General features: G+C 32.5%; 1 protein-coding gene across 1 annotated transcript; it reads left to right on the plus strand.

The window, feature by feature from the left end:
* Positions 1-2638: 2638 nt before the first annotated feature.
* LOC128170588 (low affinity immunoglobulin epsilon Fc receptor-like) lies at positions 2639-18365 on the plus strand. The gene is made up of 4 exons (XM_052836368.1): positions 2639-2949; positions 10210-10280; positions 11338-11425; positions 17520-18365. Exons 1-4 carry the CDS (start codon positions 2652-2654, stop codon positions 17762-17764), a joined length of 702 nt encoding a protein of 233 aa, XP_052692328.1. The 5' UTR covers positions 2639-2651; the 3' UTR covers positions 17765-18365.
* The last annotated feature ends 510 nt before the right edge of the window (positions 18366-18875 follow it).

The following is an 18875-nucleotide window of genomic DNA, read 5'->3' on the forward strand; positions in this document are numbered from 1 at the left end:
TTCGTGTTTTTTTTGTAATGGTTGATATATAAATGTGTTGTTATTTTTTACTTCATGTAAAAGAAAGCATCGCAAATAAATGTATCTCGTCTGAGATTCAGAGCTAGAAAAAGCGAGGATAAAATGCAATTATTCTGAATGAAACAGCATTCCCATGGAGGATTTAATTTGGCGTCGACATTGATCCACTTCCAGGTTACTCCTACCCCCTCTGTCTTCTCTCCCCCACGAACAAAAATCAAATGAACAACCCACCTCCTTACAGAAAACATAAAATTTCTCCCTTAACAAAATGTTTATTTCGCGGATGGATAGGACAAATCATATAGTCATTCTGTAATTGAGTATTTTTTTTTTAGTATTTATTCCTGTTTAAGATATCAGTGATTCTCGGGCATGAATAATTTACTTATCATCAGTGCACTAGTTTTAACTATACCCGCTATCCATCTGCGTGTGCGACCAGATAATTAAAAAAAAATTAAAAGTCTTCACAAAAGAAATTAATTAAGAAATATATGTACGTTTTTATAGTTTTAAAGTATTAAGTTTAGAAGTAAAGAGAAAAAGGTCTTAATGATACGTGAATTGTAGTATTTTTGTTCAACTTTAATATGCGTATAATTCATTTCAATAAAAAACATAAACAGTCGCCATGTTAAGTTTGTTCCTATGACATCGATTAACCTGTCTTTAAGTTAAGAAATAACTTAGGAATTTCATAAGATAAGACTGAAATAGTGAAACGGATACGCAATGAACTTAGGAAAAAGTTCTTTCCTAAGATATAACCTTGTCCTAAGTATGTTTTGTGAAACGGGCCCCAGATCTTGAAAATATAATTCCAAGGTCTTTACAATCTTTGACAATTTCTAAAACTCTGTCGTTAAAATAAAAAAAAAACCTCTTTTTCACATAGGTCCCTTGGAAAAAATCAATACTTTTGTTTTATTTATATTAACATTTTAATTCCACTCTTTTCTATAACGTTCTAACTCTGATAAATTTTCTCTTTGGCGGACTCCAACATTACAAGAGAAAAAGTCGGACACTGTGCCATTCATCTTGATGAGTGATTTTTAATTAATTAACTCCTTTTTACATATTTGTAATATATACAAGCAATTTTATATTTATACAGGTACATAATTCCTTTTCTATTAATGTGGAAAAAACTTTGCAGACCAGCAATATTTTTTTTTCAACAAGGTAATTTTTTAAATCATCGATGCACAATGAAAACAAAATTTTAGCCAAACAGTTACAGAGTATACATTTGTTCTTTTAACCAAATATATGGTTTGAGAATAATTATATATGTTGCCCGACATTTGATTGATGCAATAAACTAACAGTACTAACTACCTCAATGATTCTCTCTCTCTCTCTCTCTCTCTCTCTTTCTCTCTCTCTCTCTCTCTCATTAAGTCCCTGCCACACTTTCACGATTTTGAGCTACGATAGTGTACGAATTCAATAACCGCACTTATTCGGGGTTCATCGTAGAAATAGTCGTTGCAAATCGGCAAATGCAGTAAATGTTTTGTGCACGTTCAAAACAATCGTGGCAACAGTACGATTTTTTAAGTATTCGTAGACTTTCGCACGACACTCGCGCTCTGCACTTGTGCATACAGTCGCAATAAATCTTCGACATTCTTAGGAAACTCGCGAAACTTCGTAGTACTTACCTTGCTACGAATTTTCTACGATCGACCCCGAGTATTTTTTCGAGTTCATTCGATTGTTTCTCAAATCCTCACCGAAAAAATATTTCCAGTTAAGTATTTTTTGCAAAAATGCAATTATTAATTTGTTTAATGATCACTTTATAAATGAACACACCATGTAGTTACATATTCGTATAAATTCGTATCTGTTAGTGGAAATATCGTGTATCAATCGTACAGTTTCGTTCTCATTCGTAAGAGTATCGTATAAAAATCGTTTCCTATCTTATCTGCTCGTAGGAAGATCTTAAAGTGTGCGTTACTTAATCGTCGAAATTCGTACATGAATCACCACAATTCGTCCTGTTATCGCACAAACATCGTACATGGTTGAGCGGACATGTAGCCAAGTTGTATTAGATTCGAAAAAGTACTGCCTGTAGAATTATTGAAAGTCCGACATGGCAAATAATGGCGATTTGTTACTTTTAGCAATTCGTGGGCAATCGTTGCATAAATCATGAGAGTGTGACAGGGGATTTAAAATCCCACAAAAACGAAATATGCAATACGTTGGGCTTTGTTGGATTTGATCACGCAAATATACCTCATAAAAATGCAAAGAATGATTGATTCCTTCAATACATTGTAATTCATAAGTATTTTAAGCTGAGCCATCTAAATAATTTATCAACCCGACAATACAATACAACAATACAATACTTCGTGGGCAGACAATAACAAACCAAAGAGGCTGTATACAATTGTTGTTTTAAAGAGACTCAGTTTTCACCAAAACCCCTTTTAAAATATTAATTTGCCTAATTTGAAAGTCATTCATACTGTTCACGATTGAGACACATTTAAGTATTGATTGGATTTGATGATGAAATAGAGATAGTTTGTTGGGTTTTTTTAAGTTTAATATTCACACAACGACTTGTTCAAAAACAGACGTTAAAGGGACACGCAGAAGAAAACATGTTCCAAACATCACATTATGTTTTCGTCACTCTATTTCTTGAGGTTTTCTGTAAGCAGAGAAGTGTTTCTTACTCGGTAGTGGACATCGAGGCGACTAACTACCCATTAACGGTGTCTTATCCAGATTTCAGTATTTTGCAATGTGGAACGCTGTGCACAGAAGATAGCTATTGCACAGAGTTTCTTTTCAACAAAACAAACAAACAGTGCAATGCAGTCCATTGCGTAAGCAAGCCAGGCTACTCGTATCAGTTTTTGAGTCTGAAAAATGACCAAGTACTCCGTTTCCGGAAAGGTAAGAAATAAATTTATATCGAAACTTGTTCTGTAATTTGGCCGGCGGTTTTATTCAACTAAACTTAATGAGAACCATTTTAACAAGACATTGGACTTTCAGTATAGGACGTAGCTATCTATTCCTTGCGTGAGAACAAGTTAAAATGACGCGGTTTCAAGCGAAATATGCACGGATTGCGTAGTCTTAGCTCAAAAGCCAGACAAATCTTGCTGATTTCAAAGAGCCATGGCTGAGTGGCTTGTAATGAAATAAACAGGCTTACGTCACATTGCTGTTTGACATAACTACCCAAAGTCCAACCTCTTAAAGCTTGTTAAAATGGTTCTACCTTTTGACACAGATTTAAGGAGCGGTTTTTTTTTTATAAAAATTGTTTTTAGCTCACCCGAGCTGGAAGTTCAAGTGAGCTATTCTGATCACATTTTGTCCGTCGTCCGTCTGTCTGTCCGTCCGTCCGTCTGTCTGTCCGTCTGTCCGTCTGTAAACTTTTCACATTTTGAACTTCTTCTCTAAAACCACTTAACCAATTTCAACCAAATTTGGCTCAAAGCATTCTTATGGAAAGATGAATATAAATTGCAGAAATGAAAGAAAATTTTCATTGAAAGCGGAGAAAACCTCAAAACTGCAAAAAAAAAAGAAAAAAAAAAGGGGGCGCATTTTAAAAAGTCTTCTTCTCAAGAACTACTGAGGCAAATTCAACGTAATTTAGCATGAATAATCCTTATGGGAAGGAAAATATAAATTGCAAAAATCATGGGCTAATTCTGTTTCAAATCTGAGTTATTACGAAAATAATAAGAAAGAAAATGCGTGTTTCAAGCAATTTATAGCATCAATGAGTCTTGGTAAAATGGGTAGGCATGACCGGGCCAGGGCAAAACAAAAGATTGACAGTTATTAATCTGCCAATCTCATTAAAATTTCAAGATATTTACTGACCAGTATATTTGTATTCGCTGTAAATATTGCTGCAAAATAATGCGTAATTGGAATTGACGATTGCCGATCTGCCCCGGCTTTTATTTTGCCCCGGCCCGGGTTTGTTTACCCATTTTACCAAGACTCGTATTCCATAATACTAAAACGAGGTTCTTTGTTTAAAGCAGCCATGACACTATATGATAAACGGGTCGATCTGACAATGATGAATTTGTTTGTTGTGCAACAGTTCGTGTACGAAGGGAATCTTTGAAACATGCAAAATACATTGGTGCCGATTTTGTGAAGTAAATTGAGGCTAAATAATTCAATGCGTTGACAGTTTTCACATATGACGGTGGTGTTAACTTGTTGTGATTTTCGTTTCGTTTTCATTTACGCTTTGCGTTAACCTGGGAACTGTCGCTTGTATTTCCTGATTTTTACGTATCAAATCAAACAGAGACTTCGGTAAATCAAATAGTTTACTGTTTTCCTGCGCAAATTAAGCAACATCTGATGTATTAAGAAAGAACTAAAATGCAATTCATTCAGGATATCGGTAATTCGGTATCATCTTTTGCGTAATGGTAGAATAATGCAATATGTTTTGTTAAGATGCTCGGCATTTTCTCGAGTTTATTCAGTTTAAATAGAGTTTAATATCGCTGACGGAAATATGTAGGTATATACATGTATATGATTCATTTTGAAAAATAAATTGTGTTCTTTATTTGTTACAGTGCATGTTTCTTGTGTTTAATTGTTTACAATTTCTATTTACTTACCATATTTGAGTGTTGAGCTTCGAATTATAAGCAAGATACAGAGATTTGCTCACAATTCTATGTTTGTACACAGATCTGAGGCCATTCATTTTTTTCCCATTTTAAATGCCGAATAGGAAATACCAAGTTAAAAATCTTAAGCTGAATGTAATAAACTCAAGTGAACAAAATATGACTCAAACCTAGCAAAATTTTGAGTTCATCTTGCTTATAATTCTACGATTGACGCTGAGATTTTGGTTGATCATTAGAAATTCTATATGAATTAGAGTATGTTAAATACTTGTACACAAAAAAAAATTAAAGAATGATATGCTGTATATAACTACTCTCTGGGGCCCCCTCTTTATACAATGAATAATGTGAAATGTGAGTAAATAAAAACGACATCGTTAAAACAGTTTCCATAGTTCTGACACATTTCTGTTGCGGGGATAAAAGAATTATCGCTATTCCTAAGAAAATATTACAGCGGAAAATTATCCTGGTTTGTAGCCATTTGTTATTTTTGAATAAAAATGAAAATAATGGGTGGGCCATAGTAAATTAGAGTGATGTGCCTGTCAATACGGTGACATTGCTTTTTATAGCTCTTTAACATGTCACGTGACAACATTTTTCATTCCAGTGTATTCATCAATCAAGTGTGAGTCACGAGTTTACGCGAAGTAAACAACAGTCATTTAACTAGAGCAGAGCTCGTGGCAAAGCCACGAGTAGGTCTTCCTTTGTTGCTGCGGGTTGAACACTGTGTAATCGTTTCAAAAATTCTTTAAAAAATGATATGTTTAATGACGAGTTAAATTTTCAAAGGGTAGCAAGCATTGTTATAAACAGTGTGTACTCATGATCCATTTCAGGAATTGTATTTTTTTTTTTAAACCGAACCCACCTACAAAACACATAACCTTTTCTCTAAGATAACTTCTTTATTTAAATCTTTCTAAATTTTTGAAGACAATGTGCAAGTTTAAAATTGTTACCTGCTGAAAAAATATAGTAATTAGTCAAAATTGATGGCATCTCAGAACTTTTCTATAGGGAAATGTGTGTCGTCTGATATTAATTAATGATACGAGTACACTTGGACATTGAAAATAATATATAATCAGCTAAAAAAAAAGATCAGCTGTAGAATTTATGCAAAAGTGAGCATCTAAATTTTTACACCGGATGGTACTGTTTCATAGATACCCCACTATGTAACGTGAATTAAATATTTTATTGTTATTTACAGAAATGAATAGTACTTCTCTCGACGATGCAATAATATGCAAAATCCTAATTTTTTTTATGTCAGTGGGTTGACTTATTAAATTGAAAAAACTTCAATTGTGTTTGCGTAAATTGGAATTCTTTGAAGGAATTAGACAGTCCGTTTTAGAGAAATTTAAAGAAGTTATGAAACTGGTCAGTTTCTAGATCAAACTGCGTATTGATGTATTTAAAGACTATCATGTGTATCGTCTGTAGCCACGGTCCGGAATCCGTATGTGCAGTCATACATTGTATGTACATCGATACACCATTACCTCCTCACCTACAGCCATACAAATAAGGGATGCAACCTTCATATATACATGCATAGTATTATAGTTCTGGAAACTATTTATCTTTTATTTTTATATATTGGGTATTCATTGTTGATCTAAAATTAGTACTCCACTGGCTGTAGCTAACCTTGTAAGTAAATTAAGTTGCATTACAACCTCATAATACACAACTTCAATTTAATTTTTTTTATATTAATTTTCATGCAATTAGCAATAAATAAAATCCCCAATAACGCACATCTATCTCACTTAAGTGTAACTTTGAGAAGCACATATAATTTTAGGAGGCAAATATGTCGCTTTATTACAGTCTGCAAGTCAAGTGAACTATCATGGTCTTTCAAAGAAATAAGAAATCTGTCGACAATTGCAGTACTTTGATGATTTCTATGGCGATCGACTGCATTGCATAATGTAGTCCTATTTCCCTAGAACAAAATTTCCTTTGACTTCAAACTTTTAATTATAATATATTATGAATTTTTCTGTTCATAACTATAGAAGTTTAGCGTGTTCAACAGGTTAATTTATTAGCCACATTTTCAGGTTACGATTTCACATCTTTAATGTGAAGATGATTGACTTCGAATAATAGTCTTATTGTTTATAAAAGCACCCTTCCAACTGTTACTTAAATACATATGTTCCGAGTTGTGTGCGCTGAAGCGACACAAGATTTTCGGTCGCACGTGGCGATTGAATTAACACAGACTGACCGAATAAACAAACGGGTGGGAAAGTGAAACACTTTAAGGAGAAAATGTTACACATAAAAAGAAGTCACCAAAGATGATTTTTGACAGATCTAGATATCTTTTCGCAAATTAAAAAAAAAATCCAGCGCTAGCACATGTCAGCGGGGCGGCAGGAGGGGGGACGCAGCAATGAGTTCGCTTCCACACTGAAACGAACAACCATGTAGAAAAACTACAGAGTGATTAATATGTGACCGATAGAATCTAATCTTATGTTGTTTAAAACTCATGTGAATATTCTTTAAAATAATCATCAAATGCCTAAATTCAGGACAATTCAGGACATTCTTTTATCGTGCTAGCACCTACCGCAAACATGTAACATGGAACTTTGATTATAATTTGATTTGATTTTTAAAATACCTTGTACGCTATCGTATAATTAAATCAATGCTTAATCAACTGTACAAGTAAAATAAATTTATCTTTTCATCTTAAACTTTATATATAATAGTTGAAAACATAATAAAATAAAGTTCTGTCCGTGCAATTTAAAACATGAACGCGTGATAAGGCACATGTGGAACACGAACCGACCGCGGATCACTTGTCCACTCGCGCTGGATCTCCTCGGCCATGTGCGAGGGATGATCATCATTTAATTTTTTTTTTATTTTTTTTTGTTTGGGAGGGGGGGGGGGGGTTAAAAATTATAGATATACAAACCAACCATTAATTCATGTCTGACGATGTTTCCGATTTGGAGTAATATCGTTCATTAATATTCATTTACACTCAAATGTTTAATGAAATAAATACAAGATGGACAAACTTTTATAACATAAAATTAAAACAGTTCTTGTATTTACGGCGTTCATATTCATCTAAGTGTGCGTCGCAGTGTGCGAATCTTGTGTATTAGATAACCGCTTACCGCTAGGTAGTGCAGCCGTGGCTGATCTCCTCGGCCGTGGACGAAGGATAGATTACGTAAAGGTACAACGCACAGACACGCACAGCTCAGAACCCAGGAGGATTTTAAAAGTTTGCAGTATAATGACCATATTCTATCAAATAGAAGTTCTTTATTTTAAACTTAAAATCCACAATTGATCTATATCTGATATTGCTTGAGATTGAGAAAGACATTGCTTTTATTAATTAACTGAACGATTTCCTAATTGACACCCACTCGCATAGTCCATTAACTTTTATGTGTAATCAAAACTAAAACAATTCTTGAGTTCGAGGCTAAATAAACTCCTATATAACAGACGCAACTCTCATGTATTAGATAACCGCTGACCGCTACGCGCAGGTAGTCCAGCCGCGACCATGGTGACCGATTTTCTCGGCCGCTGGCGTGGGACAGTTTCGTTAACTTAGCCAAATTGCCGTGAGTACTGGTCAACGCGTAATACTGTTTACCCTCATATTATGCAATACCAGAACACAAAAACAGTTTTATGAGATAAATAAAGTCACAAACAACATTTTTTGCAGCAACGCCCATATCGAAAAATTTACCGTTTTAGAGTTATGAAGCAAAGACTTTTAAGGGGTCTAGACCCCTCATTTTAGGGGCTAGCCCCTTTTTTATGGTATCAAATGAAAGCTCTTAATATTCTGCACAACTTTTGTTCTATATGTGTCCAGAAAAAATTTACAACTAAAAAGTTATTAAGCAAAGATGTAAGCAAAATTTAACATTTTTTGAAACATAAATTTCAATGTATTTTTTTAAGAAGTAAACGTGGGTTAATCAAACATGTAAAACCAGGAGGACAACGTTCAACATGTCTACTTTAAAGATTTGTAGATTAAAACTACTTGCTACGGATCAACTCGGAGCCTTTGCAGGTACACGAGACCCACTAAAAAAATATTCAAAGGGGAATAACTCAAAACCGGAAGTAGCGATTTCATAATATTTTGTGCTATAGTGAGCTATTGTCATTTCCAATAAACCCTGAAAATTTGAATAAATTCTAATGACAAACAAGTGAGATATTACAGTTTAAAGAAACGTCTAGAAGAAAAAGAAGAAGAAAAATAATAATGAAGAATTTCCAACAGAATCAGTACAAGGTCTTCCGTTGGAAACGGAAGACCTTAATTATAATGGAGAAGACAAATTAAATTGTTGAATATTTTTAATTTGAGAAATTGAGCATATTGTGGTGCAATTTTCTTTTCCACATATATACATGTAGGATTTTTTTGATAAAATACAATAACTATTATATTTAAAAAAAAATACAATAACTAGTAAGTAGTTGAGGAAGAAAATGTACCTATATGCTCTCATATATTTTGATCGCTTTATTAAGTGGGGGAGGGGGGGGGACGAAAATACAGGGAATTAGAAGTTATATAACAGTGTACCCCTACCAAATATTTAGTTCTATATCTTGCGTAGGATTTTCTTATTCTGTGTAAAAACAGTATTTCATGAAGGAACAATGTCAAAGATTACGTGTATGCAAAAATAAGTGTAAAATTCGAATACTTTACAATATTTATTTTTTTGTAATTCTACCGAGGGCCAATGGCACAATATCTTTTGAACGCCCATTGTTGTTAAGGTGAGCGATGTGGCCCCATGGGCCTCTTGTTATATTAAAGTTACCGGTAAGGTAAAAAAAAAAGTCGATTCACTACGCACATTCAATTTAGCTAAAAACGAGAACAATTTGATTAAAAGAAAAATTCAATGTACAGTAAAAATTATGGTACATGAAAAATTATTCTGCCATGTGACAATTTTTCCCTCTAGATTAAAATTTAGTAAAAGACAAACAGATTTTAGAAATCCATTGATTAAGATTAAGCAAGATCATATTTGGTTTGATTTTTTTTACCATGATCATATGCATAAAATTTTTAAATTTTGATTTTCAATTTAAGGCGGGTTTATTCAAATGTTGTATTTATTGTGGACGCGAAAATAATTGTAAAAATTATTTATTAATTTCTATATCTTTTTAACCCGAATGATATATACTGCGTAATTTATTGTGAAGATATATTTTTATTTAATATATTTAAATAAATAAATAAATGAAATATTTTTTAGCATGAAAAATACGCCACATATACCTTTAAATTTATGTCTACGGTAATTAATTAGCGATTTATAATTTTAAATTAGAGTCCATGGTAATTAATTACCGATTTACAAGATTAATACTTACCGTAATTGTTAATATTTAAATTTTGATTTTCAGTTGAGTTCTTTATTAACTTTAAGCTGTACAGCTTATCAGTGCAGATTGAGATGTTAATGGTGATTCATTACAGATTTAAACTGGACGTACATGGGACATTATTATTATCATGTAGAAAAAACTGCCACTTGGGAAGAAGCCAAGGTAATTTGTAAAGGAAGACTAAAAAAATGTTTGATAAAAATAATGTTGGTTTTTTTTATTATTATTATCTTTGGGGGAGGGGGTTGTTTTTTTGTTGTTGTTTTTTTGGTTTTGTTGTTGTTAAATATATCTTATTTAAAGCAAATCAGCCACCACATTAAAGTAAGTAATTGTGCATATCTAAACTTGCATTAGCATAGAAAAAAAATAAAAGCAGTGTAGCTTGGGCCTATGAGATTTTGATAGAATTAACACTGTTTATAGTACAGACATAAATACGTTGTACACATTGGTTAGAAGGAGGAAAACTAATCTTCAGGTTTAGTAATATCATTCATTTTTTGTCTTCTTTTTTTACATTTATTTCTAAATAATACTAGTACTTATGATTATATCATAACAGTTGGAGTGTCAGAAGCTGTACATTAATTATTTTTTTTTAAAGTGGAGGGGGCAAATCCATGATAAGTCGATTTTTTATGTGTAAATTGAAAAAAAATGAAATATTATTTTTTTTAACATAGGGGAGGTGGGAGCTCTATGATGAGTCAAGTTTTATACGTAGGTTTAAGAAAAAATGTCTACTGCAAAAAAAAAGGGGGGGGGGTGAACTGACGCTACAATCACTTTAAAAGAGGAGATACAGAGCAATGAATATTTATATATTAAAATCTTTATTATTCAACAACATTGTATCTGAGATTAAACAACTGTTATACTTATAAATAAATAAATTATAACAAATCTTATAAACTATGAATAATGTAAATTTACTGAAAAATAGGTAACGTTATGTTTTATTTTTTTGCATTCAAATTTTACGTTGTTAATTTTATTTTTTATTGATTTATTATAATTCATTTTTTGATCACATGCTGTGCTCGCCCCAACGGTCGCACCGTAAAAAATATTACATGTAGTACAGACATAAATACGTTGTACACATTGATTATAAGGTGGAAAACTAATTTTCAGTTTTAGTAATATTCATTTTTTGTCTTCTTTTTTTACATTTATTTCTAAAATAATACTAGTACTTATGATAATATTATAACAGTTGGAGTGTCAGAAGCTGTGCTCTTACCTTGTGGAGATCAACAGTAAAGAGGAATCTGATTGGCTGGCTGCCTCATTTCTCATGAAAGGTAATTGTTATATATTTGTTTGATGTCTTGCAGATGGAGGGGGGTGGGGGTAGATGGCTATTTGTATCCGGTGATTTTGGTTATTATAGACGATTATATGTATTTTGAAATGAATATATACATTTTGCGTGTTTGCGTCATTTTTGGGTTGGGTGGTTTGCCTCTAATATTGTTATAAAATTGACGTTGCTCAACTCATTTTTATGAGTGACACTATTTGCGGGATCTACTACCTTTCATTATATCATCAGTCCAGCACGGATTTATACAGGTGTATAAATTATATCATTAAGAAACAATTCTTTGTGTATGATGAGGTGATCAAATACGGTCGGGCGTGGTTAAAGATTTGATCAAAGATTTGATTACGCCCGACCGTATATTAATCACCCTATCATATTCAAAGACTTCTGTATCAATATTTGAAATAATTTTCAGCAATAGTTCAACTGAATATTAAATTCTTGATATTTATGAGTTTCATTTAGTATGGTAATGTAAAAAGCCCGCTTGCGTCCCAGCATTGCGACATCGATGAAATGTTTTGAACTATGCGTTCCTATAGCAACTTTTCGGACGTTTCCGGCAAAGCTCGGAAAAACACCTCGAGAGCCGATTTCAGCTGGAACTCAAGTAAGAACTCAGTTAAAGTCTGTCCCAAAATATTTTTGCCGAATATTTTCTTTAATTATTCGATATCTGTAAATACTTCTTAACTCAGACGATGTTCATTTAATAGTATGAAAAAATCCCACTCATCCTCTAGATTGTCATGTTTCAATACACGGCTAAAAATAAAAAGTCCACGGGGAATTTGCATTGCATCAGCTATGATTAAGCCCAGATGAAAACGATGAAAAATTATGCGAGGTATTCCGAGTGACTTCCGAATGGAGAAAAGATGTCAAAATTCTCCGAAGTCTATTTTAGTTCCTATGAAATTTTTAGAGGAAAAATGATAATGTGTGAATGAAGTTATCTTTGAAATTTTTCCTTTGATGTTAACTGCACTTTTCCTACAGGTGTTCACACAGCTATGTGGTTTTTTTTTTATTATTAAAAATCGTCCAAATGTACAACATAAATATCTTGGGACAGACTATTAAAGTATTAATAATCAAGGTGGTATGGGACATTTGTCGATATTAATGTGGATTAAAGTACATCATAACTGATATACATTCACCGGTTTAGAATTTTTTAATTTTACAATATTTAAACAAGATAGCTTTAAAAAATATTTGGAGAATCTGTCCCTCTTTTCTTTCCTTGCCAAATGTGTCAAACCTAATGGTCTACCCCTCTTTCTCGTCGTCGCTGTGGTTGTGGATATGTGTGTCACGTAACCCATGTAAGGTTTCACACAATTGCACAAGGAAATAATTTCATCATATGTTACTATATAGCTTTAATTCAGTTAATTAATTAACTATACTCTCAGCACATAATTCATGAAAGAGAAATTTTAGTTAAATGCTTCAAGAACAATTTTAGATCAGAAAAATAATGCCTTATGCGGCTTTTAAGAGCGATTATTGAGAGTAAACATACCTACTCCCAAGTACACGTGGGTTCCACATGGTGACAAAACAGGTTCAGCACCATCCAGGAAGTTGCATCATGCGCATCTAAAAAAATGGTTCCATTGAAATTAGTGTGACAATTCCATTAAAGTATTAATTCTCCTAGCCACTGAGTCCAAAATCAATACTATAGGCCTAAAATAAGGTGCCAAAATAGGAAGAAAGAAAAGAAATTGTCTCAGTCTATATATATGGAACTACAATTGGCTATTTCCTTGCGTAAGACCTTTAAGGCGGGATTATTCAAATCATTTGAATTTTTTATCGGGAAGTAAAATAATATATTTTTTTTTATTTCTTGTATCTCGATGTTATTCGATTGACTTATACACTTATAGCCCATCCTTGTATAAAGTAGTGAAGCAAATAATCAGATCATGTTATTGTTATTCACTAAAAACACACCACATTTACCTTTAATAAAAATAAATCCTGGTTTTATGAGATATTTGTCAATGAATTGGCTCTGTTCATTAAGGACGTTGGATCCTGCGATCAGAAGTCTTTTTTTCTAAAGTGTTTTTTAAAAATCTACAAACATAGCTTAACCAAAATTCAAAACAAAATTTTGGGGTCTATATGCTTCATTTGGCGCTACGGTGTATTGAATATGACCTTTCTGCACTGAAAGTGCAGATTGCAAATAAAGCGCTTTTCCCTCTATATTTTATTTTTCATGGCATCAAATACAAATTTATACGATTTAAAATAAATAAAATTAAAATTATCATGAAGAAAAATGTTACAATTTCTTCACCTAATTGACATTTTGACCTTTTTTCACTGATAAAACCCTATTTTTATCCATTACTAACTCAACATATAATGAAATTATTTAAAAGTCTCAAACTTTTTCTTAAATTATGACAAACTTGTCAGAAAAATCTTAAAATTTCAGAAAATAAAACAAAAAGTATGAGTCTATTATTTAGAATTTAAGATATTGCATGAAAAAAGCTGATTTTTGGCAAAAATTGGGAATCATTTTTCCTTGACTTTTATGAAATATAAGTTAAATTTGCCATTATGTGTCGATAGAAGTATTGAAAAATTGTATAATTATGTTTTTCGTAACAAAATGATAAATCCTAATGCACAAAATATTTGGAAATTTTGTTTGCACTGGAAAAAAGGAAGCTACAGTTACGGTATTCTAAAACAACTGGGTTATGAAAAATGTTTATTTTCTTCTTAAAAACCTTCCACCACAAAATATAGTCCCATACTAAACTTTGTAAATATGTAATTTTTCCTTTACTATTTCATTTCAAATAGATTGATTTGCATTATAACATTTGAATTAATGAGTAGAATCAATATATGATGCATGATTTCTAGAATAGAGGTTAACCAAAATGGCTACCCAAAAACAGAGGAACGAACCTCTTTAAGTAACGCGCTATGTGTGAAATAATACGAGTTGTTTTTAAGAAGTTTTCGGGAAGCATCTCGTTAACATTGTTCGGTGCGATAAGTTTAATACCCCCAGGAATTATTTGCTTAGTACTTTATGACCTGATTTGATTTAAAAAAAACACCAAGATATTCAGCTGTAAAGTAAGTAAACCCCGGTGCATTCTCCTGCTTTTAACGTTATATGAGAGTTTCATTTGCCTATATTTATGACATCATAGGAGTACAAACTCAAGTGTCGGATAATGTCGTCCGAGGTTTTTGTTTTTGAGCTCTGTCGGAAAGGCCCAGGAATTTCAATTGCTAACGTGCGAGTACCAATCATTGCCCAAAAATACACAATTTTTCTCTATTACTCTCTTCATGTAAGCTGTCATGTAAAAAGTTCTTGGCGAATCTCTGCACTGATCATTTATTTAATTTGAGGAATAATTTTTTTTTATTTTCATCGATATCGACTTACTTCTGGCTAAAATTAAACCCTGTCCATTACCTTCGATTTACCGGAAGTTCGAGTACCCATTCTTGCCGCTCATATCTTTTCGTTATTTTTTCTAATTAATCTGTAAAAAGGTCACACTTTTAAGAGAATCTATCAATTTAAGATAACATGTAAGAATATAACATAAAAAATTATATCATCAACGCAATTCAATCATATTATAAGCAATATTGTATTATTAAATGTCCCTGCAGCCACATGCGCACAAACGGGGGGACATGTGCTTCACATCTCTTGGGACAAATGATTAAAAATTAAAGAAATGCATTGTTTATTTATTAAAGGCTTTTTAAATATTAGTTTAAGTGTGTCCAGTAAAAGAAATAATGTGAGTGAAAGTTATTAGCAATGCCTCTGATTTAGACCGCAGGTGCGTGTGGATAAACCTTTGATCCACCTCAGGTTGCAAACAAAATGGCGTCTTACAAGCAAGCAGACGCTCGACTTTCTTTCTCTAATATTGTGTAGTAGGAATTGTATCTTGCGTATTTTTTGTCAAATATCATAACACGGAGGTTAATATTCTTCGAATTTGGACCTAAACAAAAAATGACCTGTCATCAAAATGGATTACAAGTCAAAGATTCAGTGGCATGTGTCATTGTACGGATACAGCTGATATATGTTTTCATAGACTTATCTTTATTAAGGTGAGTTCCGAACTGTTGAAGTAGATTTCTTCATTCCCAACTTTTATAGTGTTTATTCATTTTGGTTTGTAGCTATAAACTACGAATAGATAGCGGAAATCTTGCTGTTTTTATAACAATCGGCAATAATGGGTACTAGGCAATGATCGGTACTCGGCAACAATGGGTACTCGGCAATAATGGGTACTTGCACATTATATGTTCAATGTTTATCACAGACAAGGACACTGGACAATTTTTTAGGAACCGATGGATATGCGACACAATTTTGTTTGTTTTTGGTTTTCTTTTGCTTGGTTTTATGTGTGTTCCATCTGTTTATTTATTCATTGGATAAAAAGAATTAAAAGAATAAAAGTGTTGATCGTGTAAATCAAAGAACTATGATTTATGGTATAGGTAGGAGAAACACAACTTTCTGTATACTAGTATTTTATAAACACAACTATTTTGTTAAGAAAAAAAAAGTCATGTTAATAAAAATCATCGGATTATAAACTTGGTTGCACCCGTGAAAAAATCCCATGAAGCCCGGCAAAGGTTTCTTATATTTTAGAAAGATTAAAAAGTCGTCCGGAATTATTCGCATAACCGTGTTTTTCAAGTTTACGTTAATTCAACCGATAAACGATACTGTGGAATCATTCAATTTCGTGGTGGCTCAATTTTCGTGGAATTCGTTGGTACCTCTCATCCACGAATTTACATCGTCCACGAATTCATAAATTAGTGATTTAATATCATATGTCCTTATGTTGGTATAAAAAATTACACGAATTTACGTCCCCATGAACCTGTAAAAGCTTAAGTTAATCAATCCACGAAAATTAGCACTCACGAATTATAATGATTCCACACTAAGCGTGTGCGATAATCACTGTGACGTCAATCTTTACATTAGCAAATAGGTTTCCTTATATGAACCTATAGACTAGCGAAAACGTTAAATTCTGTATCAACTTTTTCGTAACGTCACAATAATCATAGCACGCGCTTATTGCTTGTCGGTTATAACAGTTCTTCGCGAATTGTCTATTTCAAACGTAAATATAAGTAATAAACAGCAATGTTAAAAAGTTCAGCGGGATATGAACTTGGTTGATACGTGATCAAATCTTTTAAAAAGCCCTACGGGCTTCACAGGATTCGATCACGTGACCAACCAAGTTCATACCCCGGTGAACTTTATAAATTGATGTTTATTTCTTAAATGAACTTTTTCGTGAAGTCACAATGATCATAGCACGCGCTTATCGCTTTTCGCTTGGATTATTTTTAACATAAAATCTCGGTAATTTTAATAATTCTGAACGATTTGTCTTTTTCAAACATAAATATAAGTAATAAACAGCAATATTAAAAAGTTCAGTGGGATATGAAGTTGGTTTGTACGTGATCAACCCTACTTAGAAGCCCTTTGAGCTTCACAGGATTTGATCATGTGACCAACCGACTTCATGTCCCGGTGAACCTTTTAAATTGCTGTTTATTTCTTAATTTAAAAAGCTGAAATGAGCAATGAACATCCTGTTATCAAGTTAGTTGGAATAGGAACTTAGTTAGTCACGTGATGAATTCCTGTGAAACCAAGTTCATATCTCGGTGTTCATAACTTTATTTACTTATGAGAGAGGCAAACTACCTAGAATTATTAATTATAAAATGTCAAACAATTAGCGAGTGCAGTAGTCATTGTGATGTCATTTAACATTTCAGAAAATTATTGAACGCCTTTGCTATTTTATAGGCTTACATAAGGAATAACATTTGCAAATGTAAATATACAGCAATAAGCGTTTTTGCTATGTTATAGGATCATTTTGAAATACAAAGAAATTAATCTGTCTTGCTATTCTATAAGTTTATACACAGTATAGGGAAACATACTTGTACATGTAAATATTCCTAAATGAAGCAATGGAAACTGTTGTGTCTTTCTTTGGCAGACAGTTGTGGCAGCAACATTTTCACTAGTTGCACCGCATGGACAGGCGGAAACGACAGAAGCACAGAGAGACAATATTTATGGGATCATTCGAACACGCTTATCAACTTTAGTAACTGGTACCCGAGAGAACCGTCTGATTCATCAGCTACCGAAAACTGCATTACTTTAATGAGGGATGGACGATGGAATGACGGAATATGTCATTTACCCAATTCTTACATTTGTGAAAAAAATGATATTTAAATATTGGTTTTCAGTTCCGGTTAGAAAGATAAGTGTTTCTAAATTTGTTTCTGCATGTCGAGGAAGTAAACTCTTGGGAGAGAACCACCCACGAATATCACGAAAATGGAGTCAACGTGAACTAAAGATTCAACAATGTGTCATATAAACCTTTAAGTTAATTGTATGATATTACATAAGCCTTGATATAACACATTGTGACCAGGTTTTTTTTTTCTTTTTCAAATCTCCAGTAATCACTTGAATCTTTTGCAAAAAGCATGATAGGAAATGGCATTATTATACAATAAAATGCTTAATTTGGGAATAACAAACATACATTTTATTTTATCTCTTCAACTCCTTGTATTTTTTTTTTACATTTAGTACAATTTGAATTTGGGGAACTCAACAACATTTCAAAACCAGATGACATATATATTTTGTTATTGAAATCAAACATAAATCTATAATGGAATCAATGAGACATTTTGGCTTGAATTATCTTCCTTTTGAATTGTTAAGCTTTATGATTTTTCTCTCATAAAAATAAATTGATAAGTATGATACGCGGTAATTGTTAAACATTATTGGCCTAAGCATCAAGAAGCTCCATTTTTGCGAAATCATAACAATTTGGGTATTCTAGATATATTCTTTAATAAAAAAAGGACAAAATTACGAAATTTTTTCCTTATTTCTGTCATGCATCTTAGACAATGAAAGTTTAAAGCATCATTGTTAATAATAATTACCCCGGTTCACTTATCAAATAAAGCTATTGTTATAAAACATCATTAAAAGAACTTATATATTAGATTTCATAAACCTGTAAGCACCTTTTATTTAATAGATCTTGATCTTAAGACACAGGTACACTAGTATTGTTGTGCGTTATTTAAACAATAAAATGCTTTCTTTGGTGATTCATTCGGGATATGAAGGCTGCTACATTGAAGAAATGGAATGAGAAATTGCAATGATCGCTACCCTCATAACCTGCATGAAGCATCAAACCACACAAAATTAAATTAAAAAAATTTAAAAAACTAGACTATTATAGACTATTATAAAAATTTTACAGATAAAAAGTGAATTTTACAGATTAAAGTGTAAAATTTACAGATTGATG

This window comes from Crassostrea angulata, chromosome 2 (assembly GCF_025612915.1).
Source record: "Crassostrea angulata isolate pt1a10 chromosome 2, ASM2561291v2, whole genome shotgun sequence".
NCBI classification, from domain to species: domain Eukaryota; kingdom Metazoa; phylum Mollusca; class Bivalvia; order Ostreida; family Ostreidae; genus Magallana; species Magallana angulata.

Bases quoted from the DNA above. Each gene is read 5' to 3' on its own strand.
- LOC128170588 (XM_052836368.1), top strand. From the start codon at position 2,652: ATGTTCCAAACATCACATTATGTTTTCGTCACTCTATTTCTTGAGGTT. The intron at 2,950-10,209 runs GTAAGAAATAAA...GATTCATTACAG, and splicing joins AGTACTCCGTTTCCGGAAAG to ATTTAAACTGGACGTACATG. The intron at 10,281-11,337 runs GTAATTTGTAAA...ATATTATAACAG, and splicing joins CCACTTGGGAAGAAGCCAAG to TTGGAGTGTCAGAAGCTGTG.